This window comes from Centrocercus urophasianus, unplaced genomic scaffold (genome assembly GCF_019232065.1).
Source record: "Centrocercus urophasianus isolate 14NV4802_14NV808 unplaced genomic scaffold, USGS_Curo_1.0 seq_9, whole genome shotgun sequence".
Lineage (NCBI taxonomy): Eukaryota > Metazoa > Chordata > Aves > Galliformes > Phasianidae > Centrocercus > Centrocercus urophasianus.
In genome coordinates this window covers 34100624-34125661 of record NW_024885532.1, presented here as the reverse complement: position 1 = coordinate 34125661, position 25038 = coordinate 34100624, and the positions used below count along the sequence as shown (strand labels likewise).

The 25038-nt window shown below is 38.5% G+C and overlaps 1 protein-coding gene across 2 annotated transcripts in view; it reads right to left on the bottom strand.

The window, feature by feature from the left end:
• Positions 1–2966: 2966 nt before the first annotated feature.
• The window catches only part of RDX (radixin), a 38743-nt gene continuing 16671 nt past the window's right edge, over positions 2967–25038 (bottom strand). For both annotated transcript variants that reach the window (XM_042838775.1, XM_042838776.1), the window contains exons 4-14: positions 18795–18890; positions 17255–17529; positions 14845–14928; positions 14222–14368; positions 12645–12741; positions 11867–12030; positions 11075–11205; positions 7979–8139; positions 7191–7283; positions 6313–6555; positions 2967–5334 (exon numbers count right to left, since the gene is read on the bottom strand). In XM_042838775.1, the coding sequence (XP_042694709.1) occupies positions 5170–5334; positions 6313–6555; positions 7191–7283; positions 7979–8139; positions 11075–11205; positions 11867–12030; positions 12645–12741; positions 14222–14368; positions 14845–14928; positions 17255–17529; positions 18795–18890 (1656 nt within the window). In that variant the 3' untranslated portion in view covers positions 2967–5169. The remainder of the gene's footprint in view (positions 5335–6312; positions 6556–7190; positions 7284–7978; positions 8140–11074; positions 11206–11866; positions 12031–12644; positions 12742–14221; positions 14369–14844; positions 14929–17254; positions 17530–18794; positions 18891–25038) is intronic.

Genomic DNA, 25038 nt, shown 5'->3' with positions numbered 1-25038 from the left:
ATGAACCTTGTTCTGGCAATACGACTGCAATTACCATATTCATAGAGATTAATTAATTAAAAGTAAACCTAGACTATTTCAACTCATCAAGATAACATACTTCAAGGAAACATTTGACAGAAATCAGCCTTTTACTGGAAGCTCAGTTTAGCAGAAAACTATTGATGTTATATAATAAGAAGTTAAATCTCGTATCAAATTTAGTGAAGAAATGGGGGTGATTAAGAAGTACGAAAGCTGAGGCCACGAGGAGCTGCAGACCTGATAAGCAGAACTCTGTGGGATCTCATATGCAGTCTCAGAGCCTGCTGTGAGATCACTGCTTCACATGGGGACACGTGGGATTCACACTGCTGGGACAAGCAATGGGGCAGCAAGAGCAGTGCACGCACACAGCACATCCTGTGAAATCAGAAGTGCTCTAGGCAAAACTATCAGACTGCAGAGCACGTCTTCTGCTGAAATTTAACCAGCTATACAGCGGTCAGGCTGGGTACACAAGGTTTTAAAGAACTCCTGAGATCTCTCAGTGCTGGGCAGCAGGCTTCCTACAGGCCTTCAGAAATTATTCAGACAATAGCAAGCCCTCCGGTGTAAACAGGATAGCTTTAAACAAACAAGAGCCATGTAGTTGTCCCACCTCTGAACTTGATGCCTTTCCACCTGATCCACTTCACCACAGAGCACACAGAACTTTAACTGTTACACACACACGCGCTAGGAACCTTTGCGTCAATCAGGCCATCTCTTTTGATGTGCATTTCCACCTCCCCTTGTTTCTTCTGCTGCCTAACGCCTACTGCTGTGAACAGAAACTGACACATTGCTTACCAAAGCCAACAGAAGCACCTAATGGAATCCCAGAGGTTCCAGACATTCCATTCCTTCGCTAACTCTCCCTTTGCTATGAGCCACGTAGCCATAAGCTACTTCCTCCTCAACGCCTGGAATACTGCAGGCACTGCTGCGAGCACAGCCATCTCTTACTGACAAGAAATGTGCTTTGGAGCTTTGAAGGAAGCAGATGTTATTGTTTTGGGGGACTTTGTTTTTGTGAGTCTACTCATGTTAAATGAAGCTTCTATAGTTGATAATGTCGGCACTCCCAGGGAAGGAAAAAAAACCAAAACTCCAAGTTTCTCTAATCTCACTTCAAAAGAACGTAGAGCCTACAGACAGTAAACTGAACAAAGTGACAGACTCCGCAAATGAAAAACCTCAGTCAGCTGGCCTACACTTACAGATCTGAGCTCAGCTCTATCAGATGGAAAATGCAAACCCTAACAAATCAGTCGCTGAATTCGCTAAACAACTCTCACACAGTGAATTTACAGATGCTGCAAGAATACACTGAGGAGTCCCTGACACAAATGAACAAGCCTTCAGGTTAACAACCCTAATTCATCACATGCTATTTCTGTTTTAATAGCCATCCTTTTCTCGGTCACATCCACCCTTCACTATGACACTGCCCCCTCCAGCCCTGAGATGCTCCTTGCTGCTGACTGGCTCCCAAACCCAACCAAGTGCTGGGCAGGGAGCTGCTGCAGAGCCCCTTGGGCAGAGCACACACTGCCCAGCAGGCACCCAGCGGGGTGGGCAGCCAGAACCACCTCCTCACCCAGGCTGGCACAGCACAGCAGGTGGGAGGCAGATCCTCTGCACCTCTAACACAGCTAGCAAATATGCTCAACGTTAAAAAAGTCTGTCTGTGTATTAATCTATTAACAATGACCACATTTTCCTGAAACATTTTATCCAAATACATCACACTATTGGACAATCTCTACAAATAAAGTGAACACTGTATCAGATTCTTTCAAAAGGAAGATATTTAGTTTCTTCTGTTGGTTCTCCTACCCAGAAAGCACTTATGAATGTCATCAACCAGCTGATTCCACGGGTCTCCCTCATCTCCATTAAACCCTCCAGTTCTTGAAACAAATTCAGTGTCTAAGGACAACTGAAGGTTTTCTGTATTTTCCACGCATAAAGACAGAAAATCATGCTTGTATGGAAGCTCACTTTCAAAAGCAAGACTGTATTAGTGTGGCTTGTAAATAGTAGCACTGTTCTATGTTGTTTCCTCTCCACCTCAAGCACACACCTTTAAGATACGCTCTCAGAGCACACATCTCCCCTTCCAAGCACAACATCAGTTACATTCCCACACAGAAGCTAACAGATGAGAAACTTGAATCTAAGGAGTCAGCAAAAGGGGGCTCCAAGGAGGAAGTACACAACTAATACCAAGCACAATTAAATGTATCAAGTGCTTTAATTTATCACAACAATTCTACTACATAGAGTACTAAAAAGGGTTATGTGCTTGCATTTAAGTGCAAGGGCAAATGCAAGATGGAATAAAACGTCACCTGAAAGGAGGTCTAATTTAGGTGAGATCTGCTTAGCAGAGTAAATTGCACACTTCATACAGAACTGTTTCTGCCCTTCTGTGAGGGCAGCAGAGGGATGAGAAAGCACAAATCTGCCATTACAAGAATGCAGGCCCTGTGTATATTTGACAGCATTGCCTACTATGATGTGTAGAGTCATAAAAAAAGTTTCTTCATGTTTAAGACAAGACACTGACTTATAATTAAACTTAATTTACCCTGGGGCTAAATAACGTGTAGGCAGTGATTGAAAGTTCTCACATTACTCATCTGGCTCTTATGTGGCCAAATTATTCTTCAACAGAACCCATTTGCTCCGATAATTCAAATCTTGCTCTGACTCAACAGCCACCAGTGCATCCTCCCAATTGTATGTGTTGACTTTGTAAGTGGAATGTCATTCCCTAAGGATACAATTTAAGAAATTTTATTTTTACATTTCAATTGGACTGACCTGTGAAACAAAAGACTGATTACCAACACTTCTACACTGCTCTGGAAAAAGCTTAATACATTCAGCAGAGCTGTTTGGGGAAAAAAAAAGTGCATTAAATAACAACAGACCTCAGAGAAATTTACTGTATCTCTTTATTGTTAACCAATGAATGTTATCCAAAATAGTAGATGTAACTGTAGCTTAATTGTACAACACAAAACAGGATGCTAAAGGAAAAAGCATGTGGAAAATTATGTCACCAAGTAATCATTCAATGTACTCTTAGTATTCCTGCACCAGTAAGCGCTCCCAGCCACTGCTGACAGCAGCTGTTACCACTTTGTTCACTGTGAAAATCTGTATTACAAATGGTTGTTCCTGGTTGTTTTTAGAAAAAAAAAAATCACACAGCTTTATAAATGGATCTAATCCATTCAGCCCTACTCTATATACTGTAGGTTTATGAACAGCAAACTTTCCTGTTACTTTTCCCCAACGCTGAAACCGATGTATCAATGTTAGTGCACACTGCCCAGGGAAAAACAAGGACCCAGTGGAAGCACAGTATTTCACCTGCTACGGCAAACTATCCAAATTCTTCAGGAAATGGCTCACGTTTCAGTGGATGAAGCCCGTGAAACAGCAACTACACTTACAGGGCACTGCAAGTAGAAACGCCAGCTTCCACCAAGCAGCATTCCGAAGCACGTGCACAGCATTTGCACATCAGTCCTCAAGGTTAATGAGATATGTTTAGCCCCACAAACCAAAAATATATTAACGTATTTTTATTCTAATTCCGTGATGTCACCCCACGTAGCCAACCTTTAACTCTGCAAAATAAAAAAAACTTAGTTGGACTGTTCATAAGAAAATTAAACCTATTGTGCATGAAAAAAAAAATACGTTTAATAAAATGGCAAATTTTAATAGATAAGTGTAAATTTATGAGTGCATAATATCAAACAGAAAAGAGCTGAACCATCCTCAGAGAAAGCAGGGTTCTTCCATTGTAGATATTTACTAAGGTACTCTAACAGAAGGAACAACTGCACATCAACAATGAAGGTATTTCTGAAGTTCGTTTCCGAGGATTTCTCAAATAAAGAAAAAAGGAAAAAAGGAGCAAGTCTCCTTTTCAAGAAGGAAAGGACTTAATGATCTGACATCAGATATGACAGTAACAATACTAGCTTCACTCAAAACTGAAGCTATAAATACTTTTAACTCCAATTCTGGGAACTTTCATTTCGTATTTTGAAGTCCAACAGCGAATTAACTCATATGCACTTTCCACACCCCTCCCAGAAGATAGGATACCAGTGACAGGTTACACCTTTAAAAAAAATACAAGATGCTTTTACAATTTAAGCTCAACAAAAGGCAGTTAGACAGCATTTAGCACTATAATTCCATCTTAATGTCAAAGAAAATCCTAGGAGCAAGGACTCCTAGAATTTATGATATTACTACATAGTAACAGAGCTTTTTCATGGTGTTTGAAGGACCAGTCATCATGTATGTAGTAGTGAGGTAGGATACTGTCCCCTCCCTGGGACTGATGTTTTCATATGCTCCCTTGCCAGAAAGGTCCAGGGTCTCCCTACTGCAAATAAAATAATTACAAGCAAATAGCATACAAAGCTTTTTTGTTGTTGTTGTTGCATTTTGTTGCATTTAAACACTTTGGGTATCTAAAATAATCACCTAGGGAAAAGCAATACATATTCCAGCCTATCAGCAGCCATGTGCTGCCTACAGGTAGTGTTCCATTCAGACAAACATCTGGAACTACCACCTGCCATCCAGACCTTTGTGAACAGGTAGGCAAAGAAAACCATCAATGATGACAGGACATGAAACACCTAAGAATTTCGTTTGGGAGGCAAAAAAAGAAACAAAGTCAGTGATATCAAACTCTTCGTGGTGTACCTATATTGAAAAACTTAACGTCAAACTTCATCATCCTGAAATAGTACCTATCCAGTTTTGGTTCAGCTCCTTTATTCTTTCACGTTTAAGCAGTATGTACACTTGTCAATCGTCGTACACTTCACATCAGTTTTCAAAGAAAAAACTACAAAACAACAAAACTGAAGACATGATGGGGAAAAAAAAATCGCTATTATTCTCCACACCCTCCCCCTGCAAAGCTAGGGATGGCAGACTGCCTTACTGTTGAATAGCTTCCCCTAAATTTGTCTTTAACCACTGTAGTCAAACTGGTATTAAGTGCTTTGGCAAAGTGGGGTGCAATCCATCAAATCTGCAAAGGCCTGCTTTTTTCTCTGTTGGTGGTTCAGCTTTACGAGGAACATATATGCAAAATAACAGCTCTCACATTGCTTCAAACTCATCAATACGCTGCTTTGTATTGCCTTGTCGGATTTGTCGAAGAGTCTTGTACTTATCACGGCCTGCTTTAACATTCTCAGCATGAAGGACATCATTTTGTGTTTTCTTGGTTTCATCTCTGGCTTGGGCCAACTCAGAACTTAAAGCCTGTTGAATAAAATATTTGAATTTAAGTGCTTTAACTAATCTTTTCATGATTCTGGAATTTCTGATAATACCTATCCTGCAGCTTGCACAGGGATTCCAGAATGTCAACCAATGAAATACTGTCTGTACTCTTCAGCAACTAAAACTCTAAGGTCTATCAAAAAGACTGTAGAACAAAGAAGATGACAGCACAAGATTCCTTCCTTACAGGTATGTGAGCATCAAACAAACAAAAAAAACGACCTTATAACCTAACATCCAAGAGGGACCAGAAGATAAAACAGGAAAATTACATTATTTCTATTTCTGCTTGACTGAAGACAGCACGCTCATCTCCCTGATTCTGTCAGTGACTGGGCAAGTAGAAAAGATGCATTATGGAATCATGCTATTAAAATATTGCTGCCAGAAAAAGAAGCAACTTTCCACTTCTTTCCTTTCCATCCCAAACAGATACTTCATAACATGGCAAACTGTCACCACTAACATTAGATTATTATACTTTGAGAGATAAGACTGATCTAAAAGGAAATGCTCTTTCAGGGAAATAAGATTCATCCTCAAGGGGAATATTCCAGCCTCTACTTTCATGATGTCTGTGAGCAGCAGCAAATAAACCCAAATACTATAAGCAAGCATCTGTTCATACTAATCAATAGATTTCAGAGCTCAAAAGGAAAGCATTAAGTTTCAATGTTCAGTATCCCAGCTATTATATAATTACTTTTAACCTTCACTGTCCAGTGTGACAACACACTAATATTTCTAAGCTACAAAGCATAATCCTGCATCTGGTCTTTCCATTTATTCTGCTCTGCAGCACTATGAACAATAGTGGTTGTTAAATTAGTAATAAAGCCCAGTAACTGATAAGAAGGGTGCTTCCTTGGCACACCAAACTTCAATGAGACCTTTTAAAAATAAAGAACAAAAACCCAAAGCCTGAATTATGTTGATACAACCATATGCCTTCATTACCTGGAGCTGTTTCTTAACACGTTCATTTTTCTGTGTTTCTGTTACCCGTTCCTCCTCACTCCTGTGATTCATGACACCATCAGAAGACAGTTCTGCACTGGCTTCAGCATTGTTTTCATCATGTTCATCGTGTTCGTTCTCTGTTGGAGGAATAACTGGTGGGGGAGGAGGCGGAGGAGGAGCAGACATCACAGATTTCAGTTCTTCTTTGGTCTTTTCTAAGTCCTCCTGGGCTGCAAAAGCCTAAATACAGTAAACAAAACAGTATTTTTAAAGTTGATTTAAACTAGTTAAAAATTCACAAGAAATAATTGAGAAATCTATCCTCCCAGGAGAGATGCCCCAGTTCTTTCATCAGCTTGGTGGCCTTTTTCTGGACTGTTTCAAGTACGTCCAAGTTTCTCCTCTACTGGGGAGCCCAGAACTAAGCACAGTGCCCCAAGTGTGGCCACCGAAGAGCTGAGAATTTTGCTTTATAACCTAGTGACATTTTATGTGCCTTTGTCCTAATTCTGATCCATCTTTTTACCACCACTCATGATTTTTTATTATTACTTTATTTACACCTCCCTTTTAATGTGTTTCTTTTCCAGCACAAAGCTTCAATCTATCACCTCACATAAGAAAGCCATTTTAAATCTCTGATCATATATTTGTGATAAAATCCCCCCTTTCCTGTTTATCAGTGAGTTAAATATAAGTACAAAGTAGCTTCAAATAAAAAAAAAAATAGGAGAACAAAACTCTTAAAAAAAAAAAAAGCCTCTCTAAGGCCTGAAGGGAATGAGACCCAATCCCATGGAATTTCATTGGTATTTCTGCAGTTATCTCCCTTAGTTTCTCTTAAGGTCTGACTTCCCACAACATGAGCTCATTACTTTGTGCTGCCATTCTGAGGCTTCCTCCTCTTTTTTTTTCTTGGCCTCCTCCAGAAGTGCAATCTTGGCAGTGAATTCAGCAAGTTCTGCTGCCTAAAACAAAAAAGAGGACAGAAGTTTTAGTTCAGTACCACTTCAGCTCTGCAGCGGAAGAGAGCAGAGCCTTTGAAGAAAGTCATTTACCATTCATCACTGCTCCGCTTATTAAAAATAGAAATTTTAAACATGCATGACAGACAAAGAGAATCAGTATTTTTGTCTGATAGGAGACTGTCTGGGATGGGGAATAATCTATCTTCTTCACTTCCAAACTTGCTAGGAAATAAAGACCTGCAGTTACAAATTACCATTTGGCACTGTTTCACTTTAATACAGCTCTAACAGTTTCAACAAAAAGCTGATGACTTTAGATGATAATCTCAGTACTGTTAAGATAAATCTTGCCTCAAGCATGGTGTGCTGAGTTTAAAGACTACCAAAAGTTGTTCTACAGTTGAGAAATACTTTCCTATAAAATTTTCATTCCCTTCTCATTTACCACAATAATTCTTCAATAAGAAGTCATCCAGCACAGAATGCGAGAAGATAATGCTCTAAGCAGAGTAAAACCTAAGAGGTTTGAGCTTTTTTTGTTTTGTTTTGTTTTTTGAAGTCCCACAACATTCTGTAACAAAGCACAGGGTACTTCACATATTTGTTACATCTATTTTGTAAAGTGAACTAAAATTCCAATGCAAATTTCAATTATGTTTTTCCATTTGCTTCAATGCAAGATTAAAGGTTCTTACTAGCTGCTCCTGGTTCTTCATTTGATCAGCTGCCTGCTTGGCTAGAGCAGCTTTAGCTTCTTCAGCAGCTCGGCGCTCCTTTTCCAGGCGCTCTGCTTCTTCTTTCGCACGTTTTCGCTCCTGATCCAGTTCTAGAGCTCTTCTGGTCTGTTCCTCTAGCTCTGCCAAAGGGACAGTTTGCAGGCAACATATCTTTATTTCATTCTTAGTCATATGTAACACAGATAACAGCTACCACAAAGCTTTACAGGACTGCCTCAAGTGAGCCTGACTTAAGCTAAGAACTGCCAGCACATCCCCTGAAGATACACTCCATGTCTAGAAAAAACGTATAGTTTTTTACCCTCTTTAACACACTTTGGATGTACTTCACCTCATAGCTCAGAGTTGCAGAAAGTTATCAGCTTTCTGATAAAAACAAACAGATATGAACACACCAATCACTACAGATGAGTTTCTACATATATTAAATCACCCTATTACCACAAAAAAAAACCAAAGACTTCTACTCCATTGAAATGCTTTACAGGATTATCTTAAATGCAGTTGACACTCTAGACATGCACTTCCAGCAAAATGACTGAGATCCATTTGAGAGGTCAGAGAACAGACTTCCAAAAAGTGCAACAAGGAAAAACTGTAATCAAGAAAAGGATGGATAACAGTTGTCTAGATGCCTGGTTAGGAAAACACTGCAAGCTAAAGGGCAGAACTCTGACTCTCTTAACTTTGGGAGTTAAGAGGAAACAATCCACAGGTACTGTAATTTCAAGGGAAGAATTGAACAGGGAATTTTTTTTTTTAATAATCAAAATTTGAAGCCCAAATCATGGGCACTGCATTACAGGTATGGTGAGTTGTACAGTGCAGTACCTATAAAACTAAACAAAATGCACCAATGTTTAAAACGCTATTTGAACAGACAAATCCTCCCAGTGAAGATGGAGAACACTAAGCTACCACGTTAACTACAGAACAAAGGCACCATTTATATAAGCATGAGTCCATATCTAAAAAGAATGCTAAACAAGCTAGTAACACGTATGATGTACTACATCAGATAGACTGTACTGCCTATAAAGGTTACCAGAATTGAGAAATTATTCCCCCTTCCCCTTTTACTTATGTTTGATAGTTTCATATTTACATTCTTTCCTTTAGAACAATCTTCTTCAGAGTATGTTGTTACATTAAAAGAAAGACCAAACAATTTCTGTCATAGTAACTTATTAGTGAAGGTATTTCCAAATAAAGTGCTTAACAACTTCAACATAGCAAGAGTCTTATTTTTTCTTTATTACAATCAAGATTGAGCACACCGTTTAACTTAATGAAATAATTCCAAATGATACTGTATTCCATTCTGAATGACATTCTCAGAACACAGAGACCAAGAGGTGCTTCCAGAGTTTTCTTTGAAAACACAGCTCTCAAGAACTCTAAGCTACAATGTGATTCCTGTTTAAGTTCTCCAAAATTTCATGGTTTTGACATTTATGTCCTGCTCTTACAAAAGCAGCAACTGGAACACGGTCACCAGGTCAGAGTGGCTTTGCAAACACTGCTCATTTTTCAGGTTCCTTAACATCTATTTTCACAAAAAATACTTCAGTTGACATTTTCCCTGCTGAATGTTTTGCCCAAGATCACTTTTTTGTTAGTTTGTTTGAAATTTAGACCCAAACTTTTTAAATAAAGCAAACATGAAACTCATTTCACCAGATAAAAAAAAATCTAACCACAAGCCAAACAAAAAAAAAAAGCTTTAAATCTTTTATCAGAGAAGCTTTGGCATGAGGGGTTTAAGCAAGGGATGGAATACACATCCAGTATATGTACCCTTCACACCAACAGAAGTGCCTTTTCAGTGCCTGGTGAAAAATGTCTGCATTTAGTCAAACTACCTTTCAAAGATTGTGGAACTTATAGCAACTCACTGCTGTGAACTGAAAGTGCATCTCTGACTTTTTTGCCCTACTAGATGCATTCCACTTCTAAATTTAACATCTCCCTTCAACAATTCCAGCGCACAGATTTTGTGTTGTCTGTCTGGATGCATCCAGACTGTTTTGCACCAAAATACTGGATGCTATGGAGGCAGAGCTAGAGAAAGTGTAGGCATATTTGCATAGCTACAGACAGTGATTGTCTTTATCGTGCTTGAAGCCAACAGTTATGAACAGAAGAATGAAACTTTTCTGAATACAAAGCAAATCTGAAGAAAAAAAAAAAAAAAAAAAAAGAGATAGTGATAGGACAAGGGGGAATGGTTTTAAGCTGAAACAGGAGAGATTTAGGTCAGATATTAGGAGGAAGTTTTTCACTCAGAGGGTAGTGACACACTGGAACAGGTTGCCCAAGGAGGCTGTGGATGCCCCATCCCTGGAGGCATTCAAGGCCAGGCTGGATGTGGCTCTGGGCAGCCTGGTCTGGTGGATCTGCACATAACAGAGGGTTATCTAGTTGAAACTAGATGATCATTGTGGTCCTTTTCAACCCAAGTCATTCTATGATTCTATAAGAGGAGAGGGAAAGCAGTAAAGATAGTGGCTGCACAGAATAGCTCAATATAAAAACTGTTTACTGACCACACATGGTTTATTCACTAAAATCCATTCAGACTTGAATTTTTGAAGTTCTCAACACCAGCAAGGGAATGGGAAAATAAAGGGATAAGGAACTTCCAAATGAAAAGCTAAATTCAACAAAATCCTGTAGAAATTACTCTGAATAACTGCAGACCCACTACCTCCCCCAGCCTCAGATTTTCAGCACTTCAAGCATGTCATAAAATCTGAGTTCAACTGTATGCTGTTTAATTTTGTTTTTATAAATGAAGATTAAGACTCTTGCTATATTAGGAATCGGTTTTATATTATGAAAATACCCACCTACCTCAACTTTCAACTTTGAAAAGAACAGCTCTTCTGAAATTAAAGCATAAACACCACTATCTTGTCTCACTATTAAAATAAATTCAAAAAAAGCAAACAGAACACCACAAAGAAAAACAAAACACAAACCACGGAACCGCCCTACCAAGCGAACTGAACGGTGTTATCAGACAGAACAAATCCAGGAGCAGTGGGAGCTCACCTTTCTGAGCTTTCATTGTTTGTTCTTCAATTTGTCTTAAGCGTTCCATTAATTCTTCTTTTTCACGCTCTATTCTTTCCTTTTCCTTTTCTGCAATCTCTCTCTTCTTCTTCTCATTTTCAAGTTGTGCCCTGAAAATAATAAAAAGCTTTTTTTCTTTTTTTTTTTTTAATATTAAGTACATGAATTAAATTCTACCCTGAGGATTCCGGAAGCATTTGTTCTCAGTTTACTCAAATAATAAAGAAACACTTAATTTTCAATGCTTTGAATTCATATTCAAGCCTAATAACTAAGTCTCTTCATTTCAAAATATAGTACATAAAGAATTATGAACAGAACCAATTAGCAGCCTTGGTTATGGTCCAACCAAGTAAAGCCAAGATTATAGTTGCATTTTACACAAGTTGCATGTTCCATCTGGGCTAGAAATAGTCACTATATTTTTTGAATACACAAAAGGTAAGTTGCTATATTCTTTGCTAAGCTTGCTTTCACGGTTCACATGAGTATAAAAGTCCCTAAGAATCAAGCAACAGAAACTTTAAATGCTTCACAAAAAACTTAATGAGAAACAACAATAGAGCTACTATTACTATGCTGAAAGCTCCAGAGAGATACGGCTTTCTATTAGAACAGGTGAACCATGCCAGTGCGCAAACCTGCCCACACGTCACAGAAAGAAAAGCAAACGTCTTCTCCAGAACGCAAGGATGTTTGATATTCTATGACTCGGTATTCTGAAAAGGATAGAAGAATTTTCCTTCTGTTTCATAGAAGTTTGTTAATTACCTTTCCAATTGTTTCTGATGTTTCTCCTCTCTAGCCTGGGCCTTCATCTGTTGCACTTCAATTGTATCAGGTTTCCGCCTCCTCATGTACAATTCATGATTTCCCATACACAGTGCCAAAATGCGCTTGTTAATCCTCAGACGAGGCGCATAAAAAACAAAATCCTAGAAAAATGCACACATCCATCAGTTGAAAAACTCAGCTGTGATGAGAGTCAAAGTATTACTGCATTTGTGCATTTGTTACATTTAAGTTCACTGGCATTTTTATACTCTTCCTCCAAAGTCCAGTTACCATAAGGAGCCTATAAGGTAAATTCAAAAGCCTACCTGTGCTCCTCTATGTAGAGGTTACCTATTTCACTCAAAATTACCCTTTTTAATTTTTAAGTAGCAGCACTATTTTCTGTGTTTCAATGCAAAAAACTTCATGTTTTGACCCACACAGTCTGATGGAAGGTGCTACTGTAATCCAAGCAAAAAACCAAAACAAAAAAGAAGAGGTGGGAGTGCAGGGAATTCAGCATGCTACAGAGCAGCTTTTCAATTCATCACAAAACATAAGATTTCTTTCTATACGCCAGCTAAGTGTCAACAAGAAGGAAGAGAGTAAAAATAAATGTACCACATTTCAAAACCTGAATTTCTTTTTGATTACTGAATATTCTACCGATACAAAAAGGCATAATATTATATTCTTATGCCATAGTACCAAAGCAGGCTCCTTGAGGCTTGAAACCCTTCACATAAAAAGGCATACTATTCCACAGACAACTTACAGGGGCCTTTTTGTCAATTGGCTTTATAACAAACTTCTTGTCATTGAAAGAGATGTTTCTTATTTCACTCCAAGGAAAACCAATCTTGGGTGTCAGCCTTCAAAGAGAAAAAGTTCTCATTAAAAGAAGAAAAAGACAGGCATTTCATTAATGTCCACTGACACATTAGCCTTATTTTCATCCTGTTTTCACTGCCACAATTAAATTACAAAACCTACCAAGACAACAGTTGAAGCATATTTTAGTTGACAATTTCACATACTCATTTGATGAGTTTGTAAGAGTCAGTTTCACATTCTAATAGCACTGCAACAGAAGAACTTGAGAAAGTTTGGTTTTGACATATTCTGCTACCATTAAATACAAGTGGAATACACACCAAATACCATGATTCTTTATCAGCCACTGATAATTTTCTTGTCAGAGAAATGGACAACTATTTCAATGGGGATATAACTTTAGAAAAGCTAGATGTTGCAAAGACTGAAATTACATCAGCCTCCAGTAACAGTGTACTTCAGTTTAACTCAGCTGTAAGATACATCACATTTCCAAAGTTCACACTGGATTTCATCCACTTGCATTTTAAGTAGAATTAAGTTGAGAAGCCGTTACAATGCTTTGCACCAACTGCAAACTTTTAACTCTGAAAAGAAACAGTTCTTAAATTATAAAATATATTTGACTCCATCAGCACAGAAAGTTTTCTGAGTTTATATTATGTTAATTAAAGTATTTTAAAAAAGGTTTAAGTTATTAAGATTGTTATCCATCTGAATTAAAGTACCAAAAAAATGGTTGATCGTTCAACCTCATTTGACCATTTCCTGAATATTTTCATCATCTTTCAGGAGTTATGTTGCCATCTAATGGCAATTAAGGCTCACAGAATTTTGCTAAGGAGATACACATCCAAGCACGTAATTTCAGTTCAGATGACAGCTCTGATCTGGTGTTGGACACGATTTACTTTAAATCACTGTGGAAGTACCACTAAGACTAGATACGACTCACAGAAGTGCCTGAAAAGAAACAAAAGAATGAGTCTGCTCCTCAGTATTAAGACTAAGCTCTGTGTATTTCAGCTCTACCCATATTTAAGTATGGCAGAATCTGATCTCTATCAGAACAGAAGATCCATCTGCTTTCCTAGATGTCTAGAAGGTTTCCTTTTTAGATACCAAAGTTCTTCCTGCTCTAAGAGCTCTATTCTTAATTGCAATTCTTGCAAACTTCTCAATCAATGTCCAGCTTCTCAACGTCCTTTTCACCCTGACTTAAAAGAGTCTTAACAGAGTGAAAAGTACAGGGGGAAAAAACCACCACTGTATCAAAATGGTCTTGCTACAAACATCCATACTTCGCAACATCAATTTAAGTTTATACAGAACTCCATTCACTTCTTCTAATTGCTGTTCCTTTTATAAAATTAACTCCTGGAATGTTTTGCCTTTCACACAGATTAGAAGATCTTTGATACCCCATTTTGCTAGGTGTTATTGAAACATATGCTTTTGTATGATCTCAGGTAGGATTCTCCTAGGACAAAACTGTAAAAATGAGTATTTGCCACTTACTTATCATCGTGTTCATAAATATTCAGACCCAATGCATCAACTCCTAACCACAACTCAGTTCCTTTTTTATTCTTAATTTCAAAGTAGTTGACTCCATACATTTCCAAATCTTGTGCTATCTTAAGGTACTCCATCATAGAATCTTCCCTGATAAAAAGAACAGGAAAAAAAAGTGTAAATGCATAGTACAGACAAGTCAGAAATAAAAATGTAAGAATAGGGGAGCTACAGAGCAACTTATTAGTGAGAAATTTAGTTAGGAATCAAACACTTCCTGGAAATTCACATGTACATTGATTTAAATATTTGCAGCATTTTACACCCTACACTCAAATACAGCTTGATCTCTGCACTTTGTCTTTTCAGCCTGAGGAGAAAAGAAATAAATGTATTTTAGAAGCATGCAACTACAAACAAAGGCAGTTGACAGTCCTACCAGAAATCACGTAGGTAGCCAACAATCCAACTGGAAATTCAACTCTCATCCAAACTTCCATGGCAGTTTTTGGTAACTGCTTGTGCCAGCCAGAGCAGAAGTTTCCAAGCAAAACAACACCACCCAAAACACATCTTGATAATAAGAAATACCCTTACAGGCCTTGGAACATTTTCTATGTGATTACCTTAACATTCCCCTGTGCTCTTCATGCCAGTTCTGTATTCTCTCTTCCCATTGTTCTTTTGTCAGTTTGTGCTGTTCTAACACACTGTGAATAGAAATTGTTATTAAAATTATCATTTAATCTCTTAAACTTTGTTTTTTTTCAAACCTTGTGGCACAACATACTCTTGAAGAAATTTAAACATTACTTCCTATAGACTGCTCATCTTTTCACCCAAAAGCACAAGTTCTGAATTTCAAAAAGAAAAACATTTAGAAAATAGCATGGATTCATTTTCTTCATGGTGTTCTACACAGCCTCATTATAATACAAGTCACACGGTGGCATGTAGCAACTTTCACTAATGCCATAAAATGTAACATTTGGAACTCCCCAAAACACACAGACTTCCTAAGACTTCACACACAATGCCACAAATTGACCTTCACGTATTTACAGATGCATTCAATTCAAGCTTTCATTCTGTTGTCACAGAAAATCAGAATAGTGAAGAAAGCTGATTTGAGCTTTACCTGCAGCAGGCTGCAATTATGGATGTAATTATGCTTTTACTCTATGCACCTAACTTTTCAAGCATTCCTGGAGAAATTACTTTAAAGGGCAATTAACTAAAAGAGGACTGCAAGATGATCTTACTAAAAGAAGTCAGAGCAGTTTTTTTTTTCTTCATTTTTATTTAATCAGTACAACAAGTTTACTACTTTTCCCTATGTTTCTACGGAACTGCATAAGAAACAGACAGCATGATGCAGAAGATACTAACGCAGTGTTTATCTCTGTAGGGGATGTCTGTCTCACACTTGCTCATTTTGCTACTCTACCCCACATCTAGGTACACAGCCATCTCATCATCTGGTTCTCCCTCCACATGCTACTGATGAAACGCAGCCAGCAGTTTCACACAGACTTACTAGCCATCTTGCTGCTGCCCAACTCGTAACTCTGAGCCAAGAAATCCACAATATTCTGACCAGTGAAAGTAACTCTATAGGTAAGGAGAACTGCAAATCCTCTCACTCTTTTCCACAAGTGGAAAAGCTAGCCTGCTTCCTGAAACAAGTATTTCTGACATTACATTGTTTTGAAGTATTTCTATTAAGTACTTGAAAGTCTTCTAGCAAATCTCTGGTGACTGGAGGCAAATCAGGAGTAACTGTGCTAGAATGAATACAAAAGCTATGTGCCCACCCAGCACAAACTGACACAACTCATTGAAAATGTTCTGGGAAATCATCTGAACATATGTCTACTGAAGAGGAGCATCTTAAGTATTTGAATCTGTGCTGTACACAAGCACTCCTGTGGTCCAAAGGCTGTCATCAGCTTAGCAGAGACAAAGATTTGTGAACTATTATATTTAGTAATTAGTTGTACTGATTCTTAGCCTCTTTGCCTTCTACATTGCTCCAGAAGAGTATTTCCTTAGGAATCCACTGTAATAAGAAGGAAGCAAGCAGCCAATACTTACCCAAAGTTTTTAAAAAGACTGAAACATTTACAGAAATGTTTATTTAAACATTTATCACCTTTTGAAATGCTTTTTTACTAGCTAGGAGATTCTCACTCTTAGCTAATCTCTACTTTTTGTTTTTGAATTAAAAAAAAAAAAAGACTATGTGAATCTCAAAGAAAACTGAAATTATTCCACAGTTCTCATCTCTTTGAAGATGCACCAGAGTTACATATTTAGTGAGCATACATTTGTTGACAATACACAGTCACAAATTCATTTGCACTAACAAAACTATCTAGCTTTGCAAATTTGTGTTCAATGCTTGCCTTACTGCCAATGCAGGGACAGTTTCAGCTGCGAGGAGGAAAAAAAAGCAACCCAGAACTATAATCCTGGTGCTTACCTTTCCTAGGCACCTACATGAGTAACTGATACAAAAACATTCACACGACAATTATGACAAGAACTCATTTTCTAAATTTTCTGTCCAGGTCAGCATTTGTAAGTTAAACACACAGCAGAAAACGTATTTTATAACTATTTCTCAGGAATTTACTATCATTTACCAAAACTTCTTGCATAAAAACACCATGAAGTGAAGAAAAAGGATAAACCTGAATAACTTAACATGATTTTAATTCAGCAGAGGCAAGACTCCAGCAATGATAGATCAGTACATATTCCACATAACCTGAAAATTTCACTGGCTAAATCTGTGCAGCTGGTTGAGGATGGGACAAGAAATAGGCCTCCAGAAACACCCACAGTTGCGATGCTTTGATATTTAGTCTAAACCGGGATACTGCTTCCTTGTAAGTTCTACCAGCAGAACATGCACTCTTTTAAAAAAGCTACCATTAATTGCATTTTTAACCTCATATTTTCACTATGAGTGTGCTGCAATCAAGTTTATACAGAGCAAACAATGCAAAAAGACGTATTTATGGTCTGTCTCACCGCTGAGGGAGAAGCCTGTCATTGGCTAGGTAGCCTAGTTTATGTATCTCCTTATTGTAATCTCCATACTTGGACTGGACAGCATAAGAAGCGAGAAGAACGGCCGTTTCTGGTGGACAATATATCTCATCATTTAAGATAGCTTCTTTGACTTGCAGGAAGAAAAGTCTTTGTGTTATTTCCTGGATTAACTCTTCAGATACATCCTCTGGAAAAAACTTGGCCCTGAATTTAAACTGCAAAGGATTTTCTTTCCTTACATCTTGCTGTGTTACCTAAGGAAGAAAAGAAAGAAAGAAAACATAGGAAGAGCACTAAATGTTATAATAAATACAATGAACTTGACACCAATGACTTGCAGGAAGAAACAAAATGTTTAATAAGGATTCCGTAGCAAGTATTACAGCATATTAACTTAAGAGTAAAGCTGAACTATTCTTTTAAAAGAAGTCTTTGTACTATTGAGCTAAATATATGTGCTTTGTTTCTGTGCAAAAATCATGGTTCCATTCATCACCTTTTTGTAGAATGTATGGACAAGACTTATGATGATTTCCTTGAAGAAATCAGATGTGATCAGCTTATAAGTCTAGTCTAAGCTGTCTGGCCTATAATTTATACACAAACAGATCTTCTGTTACTTTTCTATTTTATTGGAGCTCAGCTTTCAGCACTGATAATGACAAGAAAAGATCATTTTAACAGCAAGTAATAAGTAAAACAAGCAATTGTTAAAAGGTAAATTCAGAATAAATTTCATACATCCCAATTCCACGTGCACCTCACTTCATACTTAATTTCATGAGCACAAGTAGTCCTTTTACAACTTTACCCCACAGTTTGCTTGACTAGTAGAAAGTATGAAAAATGGTAACGAGTTACGCTGCAACCATGCTCATGAATTTCTCATGAAGTTCAACAAGGCCAAGTGCAAGGTCCTGCGCATGGGTCAGGGCAATCCCAGCACAGATACAGGTTGGGCACAGAATGGCTTGAGAGCAGCCCTGAGCAAAAGGATTTCAGTTGCTGAAGGACTCAACTTCAGCCAAAAACATGAGCTTGCAGCCCAGAAGGCCAACTGTGTCCTGGGTTGCATCAAGAGAAGTGTGACCAGCAGATTGAGAGAGGTGATTCTCCCCCTCTGCTCTTGTGAGATCCCACATGGTGTTTTGGGCCTCCAACACAAGGAGGACACAGAGCTGTTGGAGCTGGCCCAGAGGAGAGCTGCAAAGATTTAATGACTTTCTACGACAAGTAATTCATGAAGCTCATGGGCTAACAGAGAGTGAACGGGAGTATAGGGACAAATATGGAAGTCATCTGTACCTTGGGCATCATCCAAAGCAGCATGGACAGCAGGGTGAGACACTGTATTTCTATATCTTCTAAACACTGTATTTTGTAATTTAAAGCAAACAAGAAGCTACTACTTGATTAATTTGATAAATCTCACCTATAACATCAAAGCAACAAATCTTATAAAAGTATATTTAAAAAATATAACATTCATATATTTGCTTAAGTGCCAGGAAATTATTACCTTTTTATTTAGCTTCAGCCACGTTGAGTAGCCTTTGCTGTCCACGTACTGCAGTCCAAAAAACCAAACTTCACGAAGACCAACAGTTTTTACAACCTAAAGAAAAATGATCCACAGTTATCAATGATTAGTGAACAGGAATTTTATGGTTGTTACCTTGTATAAGCCACCTCAAATTTAAATGTAACAAGATTTTTTATTTATTTATTTATTTTTACATAAGCAAGAGGAGCAAAATACATTCAAAATAAACACCTTGTAGCCAAAGGAAAAGTTCCAGTGTGAAACTTCCTGCATGGATCAAACTCAGCCCCTGAGGAACACAAAGCTGCAAACAGGATCCTGATCTTTGAAACCAGGACTGGGAAGCTACCTGCAGACCAACCAACAAGCAAGTCTACCTCATCCAAAGACAAGCAATGAAATTATATCACTGAATAATAACTCTGGACAAGTATGATGTGAAGAGTATGAATCACCTCCATTAGGTGTTTCTGAGATCTTCTAACAGGTAGTGATAAAAGAGGTAAGAGAGATCTGGCTGATAAACCAAACAGGGATTGCCTACACAGCTTCTGATTTAGGCAAAGGCTATTAAAGAAAGAAAACTGTCCTTGAATAAAGGAAAAGCACCTTTATAGATGAACTAGATAGAGAAAATAAGCGATAAGCAGTCCCCACAACAGACAATGATTACTTGCAGTGCAACCATCAAGAAGTCCCACCAGACTGCAGATGTGATCCAAAAAAAAAATAAAAAGAATGAAACTGATGTGACAAAATCTGTACAAAACCTTCCGAGATGATCTCTGAATAGACAGCAAAAAAAGATGAACTTGAATAAAAGATGAAATTTAATAAAAACAAAATAATGTGCACAAATGAGGACACTTAAATTTTGTTAACAAAGCAGTTGCTGTAGAGGTAAAAAGCTACAATGCTGTTGTATACAAACCTATGGCATTCACAGATCTCTAGTACTATATACAAACCAGTTACGTTGTCCTTATAAAAGGATGCAGCAGTACTGGAAATCCTTCAGAAACATTCAAATGAAGGATCAGGGACATGGAATATCACAGCATAAACTAGATCGGAACACTGACGTGGAGAACTAAGAAAGAGGAAAATATTATACAGGTTCTTACAATGTGCATGGCAAGGAGAATAGGAAATGACCGACCAATGTTTCTCATTAACATACGAATTAAGAGAATCAGATGAAATCATTACATAGGAGGTTCAAAGCCAACAAAAAAGAAGCACTCCTACTCTATGAAATAGAATGAAAACACAGAACTATCTTACAAGTCCTTTGCATGGCAGGAGTATGCCTGGATTCAATAAGCAATTCATCAGAAAGGTCCAGCAACGATTATTAAATAAAGTGAACTCTGGCTCCAGAAGCAGCAGTATGGCAGTAATTATGTTACACACTCAAGTAGGACCAAGCTGGCAAGCAGGTTTACCAAAGGCAGTTTTATTTCCATAAAACATGCACTCAGATCACGTGAAGTAAGAAGAATTTTACACATAGATCCTTCTCCACCTTAAAGAAAGTACTGTCAGGTTGTTAAACTGAAATTTGGAAAATCAAAAAGTGTCACAAGACTGCTGTGTAAAATTTTTTCTGACCCCTTGCATGTGTGTATTGTTGTTTACATCAATATAAGTGCAGTTTTTTATTCTCCTCCTCTACCCTTCCACCTTCAAGCTCCACCAAAGCACAGAATTGACAGTATTCACGGATCCAACATGACGCTTTTAGTGTACAGTTATTTTCTCCAAAGTCCCTACATTCCTATATTTTATCTTCCTACTTTGGAACATCAGAGAAAATGAGGACAAGTTTACTTTAGTGCTACTGTCTTGAATTATGTCTGGTGTCCCAACACAGAAAATCACAGACCTGCTGCTTCCTTGGGCACAGACTGCCTGTCCAATACTTGTCAAACTATCACGGCTGTAACAGACAAGTCTGAAAATGCTCTTTGCTTTGTAGCCATAGGAGTGAAGCCTTGGTAGCCGATCAGCACTGCGAGCTGCAGCAGAAGTCACCAAGAATCTCAGATGCTCAAGTGCCCAAGAGGCATGAAGAGCCAAGTGCATCTGCTCTCATCACAACACATCACTCTCACCTGCTGCGTACTGCTCTTCAATAGAGAACGGCGCTGCACCTTATTCAAAGCTATTCAGTTTCTCCACTACAATACAAGGTTACACATAAGTCAGTACTGAACACTGCTCACATATGAGTTTGTTTTCCATCGTGCAACAAATAGGGAAAAAAATAATACTATAACTGAGATGGTCTATAACTACCATCTCAGCCCCCAAAAAACATTTCTGAAACTTTGTACCAGGATAACACAGGCACTCACACACTGCAGTAGAATGATACAAAAAATAAGTACACAATGGGAAACTTCAGAATTTGATTTACAGTTCTGCCTCAACAGATTTATTAGACAGCCTCAGGCAAATTTTCATCACATCCATGAAACAGATTTATCTGCCATTACAGCCTATGGCTTGGCAATTAACAGGTAATAAAAACGTTGGAGACAGATCTGTGCCTTGGCAAATCAAAACATACATAAGAGGATAAACTAGCAGGAAATTCAGTTAGTCAACTTTTGAAAGATTGTAAGGGAGGCTTCTGAAATACCTGAAAAGAAGAGCTGAAGTTTAACTTGAGATGAAGGAGACAATACTCCCAACTCTTCCTGACCTGAAACCACAGTAAACCAGTTCTGATGCCTGTGCCAATTCCATATTGAAAAAGAACAAAAACCAAACCCTCAGACTGTGGAAACACGCCTACCACAGCACTCCCTCTCTTCTAGGAAGGAGTCATAGATGAACAATTGGTTGAGAAACAGAAAATGGACCTTCTCTTGCTCATACTGACCGCTGACATGATGGACTAAAGGACTAATGAAAGGACTATGGATGTAGTAGCATTCTGAAAGAGTGGGAGTCATTATAAAACAGGCTTGTACAATAAACAAGTACTTCAGTGTGTTTCAAAACAGAAAAGAAAAAGCCATCAGAACACCAAGTTCTTTTCTGCTAGCAGACAAAGATAAACACGCAAACAGAATGGGAAACAACTCCAGAAAACAGTATCTACATATTTGAAAGAACCATTGACTGAAGGACAAGTTGTTCACTAAAACAAAAAGAGCAATAGACAACAGCAAAAATCATGGACAAGTTATTTTCTGCAAGCTCTAGCTAACAAGTGTATTGCCATGTTCATCATCTCTGCTTGAACCTGGCACACCAAATCTCTCAATAGCAGTGCTACTCCATTATTTTTCTATAGAGAAACAGCACGAATAAAGCATGAAAATTTAATGCTGATTTGGCAACGCAGTTCCGCTCATGACACTACTCTGTGTAATCTATGTATAAATTTAAGATCAGACTGAAAGTATTGGGCCCCTCACTGCAAGAAAGATATTGAGGCCCTGGAACGTGTTCAAAGGAGGGCAACAAAGCTGGGGAGGGGTCTGGAACACAGGCCATATGAGGAGAGGCTGAAGGAGCTGGGAATGTTCAGCCTGGAGAAGAGGAGGCTCAGGGGAGACCTCATTGCTCTCTATAACTTCCTGAAGGGAGGTTGTAGTGAGCTGGGGGTCGGCCTCTTCTCTCGTGTCATTAGTGATAGGACCAGGGGGAATGGCTTCAAGCTACGGCAGGGGAGATTCAGGCTGGACATGAGGAAGTATTACTTTTCAGAAAGGGTGGTCAGGCACTGGAACGGACTGCCCAGGGAGGTGGTGGAGTCACCGAGCCTGGGGGTGTTCAAGGAAAGTCTGGATGTTGTGTTGAGGGACATGGTTTAGTGGGAGCTATTGGGAATAGGCGAACAGTTGGACTGGATGATCTTTTAGGTCTTTTCCAACCCTAGTGATTCTATGATTCCATGATTCTGTGATTCTATTTCTCTCATCACAAAACTATTTCAGCTAACTTAAAGCTTTTCAACTTAAATTTCCACAAGTCGATCATAAGAGGTACCAAGACGTCATAAGACACACAGAGAGGTAAGGAACAAAGTTGTAGAGAACATGCAACGTGTCAGAAAGGAAGAAGAATTCACAGCTGTATCTTTGCTCCCTGCTTGCAAAAGCCCAATTTGGAAGAAACTGATTACCTGGGCACAAGATATTACACAGCAGAATGTCACCGCACCCAACACTGCATGGCAGAAGATACAGCAAAGGTTGGCAATTGAGAAGCAATAGCCTTGGGCTTTTGTGTCACAGGATATCATATTTTTTATTCGATAGTAGTATTGGCTAAACAAAAAGCAAAACAGCTGGCCATGCATTTGTTCCCCTCCCTTCAAGGCTCTCAGAGAGTCAAGGAGTGTATTACTCTGTTGAGGTTGAAGATGCACTGCTACTGACAGCAGTTAAAGGAGAAGGGCGTTAAGTGTGTCACATCTGCTTCTAACAGAAGTGACAAATTTACTTGATTATACAGTAAAAGGCTTAGTGTTAGAAACAAAGAAATTCTCATCCCCTCAATTTACATCCTGAGACATTTAATTGGTGAGGTGAAAACCCCTAAACTGTCACTTTCTCCAAAATGCAATCAAAGCGTCTACACTGGAGGGACAGAAGTGACAGTCCTACTAAAACAAAACATATTTTTTCAATACAGTTGCACTGTTTTTGAAGAATAATTTGGAATACTTCTTCATTTTTTAAATGAATGCACACAACTTGAGCCTGGATTATATATTGTACTTTTTATTTCCTCAAGGAAAAAAGAAATAAAAGAAACCTTTTAAGATTTTCTAAAGCACTCCACAACCAGTAGCAAAACATACATATTTCAAGGTTCTGATGGCTAATATCAGAAAGAATGAACATAAGAACAATGTTTTTAAAGAAAGCATTCGTGTAGCTCATTTAACTGGTTCCAAGATACAGATAAGTGAAAAGGTGTAGTTCTGACAGGTCTGAAACCAGGAGCACATTAAAAGCTGTAATTCATAGGTTTTCACTCTGAAATTCAAGTTTTAAAAGAAAGGAAACTGGATTACAGGATAGCACTGCTTTTCAAACATTCAATAGTCAATACAGCATCTACAGATTTTTGAAGAAAAAATGCTAGCTTCCCTTAGTTTTTGTGTTACACTCTTTTAAACAATTTTAGTTACAAGAAAGTTATAAGAATTCCTCATAGAAGAAATTCTAACAATCCTACAGCAATTAGTATTTTTCACAGAATCACAGAATTGTAGGGGTTGGAAGGGACCTCCAGAGATCATCGAGTCCAACCCCCCTGCCAAAGCAGGTTCCCTACAGCAGGTCGCACAGGTAGGCATCCAGGCAGGTCTTGAACATCTCCAGAGAAGGAGACTCCACCACCTCCCTGGGCAGCCTGTTCCAGTGCTCCGTCACCTCACTGTAAAGAAGTTCCTGCGCACACTCGTGTAGAATTTCCTGTGCTGCAGCTTGTGTCCATTTCCCCTTGACCTTCTCCATGTACCAATGAAAAGAGGGTGGCCTCACCACAATGGCCCCCACACCTCAGATATTTATAAACCTGGATCAGGTCCCTTCTCAGTCATCTTCCCTCAAGGCTAAATAGAACCAGTTCACTTAGCCTCTCTTCATAGGGGAGATGCTCCAGGCATCTCATTTTTGTCATCATCACTGTATAATAACATTACTTTGAAGCACTTCCGAAGAATCACTTTCTGTTATTCTATAACAAGGGAAGATTTAGGTTGGATATCAGGGGGAAATTCTTTACAGGGAGAGTGGTGAGGTGCTGGAACAGGCTGCCCAGAGAGGTTGTGGATGCCCCGTCCCTGGAGGTGTTCAAGGCCAGGGTGGATGGGGCCCTGGGCAGCCTGGTCTGGTATTAAATGGGGAGGTTGGTGGTCTTGCACATGGCAGGGGGTTGAAGCTTCATGATCCTTGAGGTCTCTTCCAATCCTGGCCATTCTGCGATTCATTCTGTGAAGCAGTTCTATACATAATACTCAACTGACTTATCATTGTTCACCTACTTATGCAGAATTGTCTTTGAATTTAGCACATTCCATTTGGATTAATGCTGAAGTTCAATCTAATCAACAGCATAGCTTAGAATCAGTTACATTAGAATACACAACTGTATACAGGAGAACAGTGCTGCTTTATCAAACTCTGCTTTAATAACCTCAATATGACGTGGCTGTATACATACACAGGCATATATATACACATATATAAATACA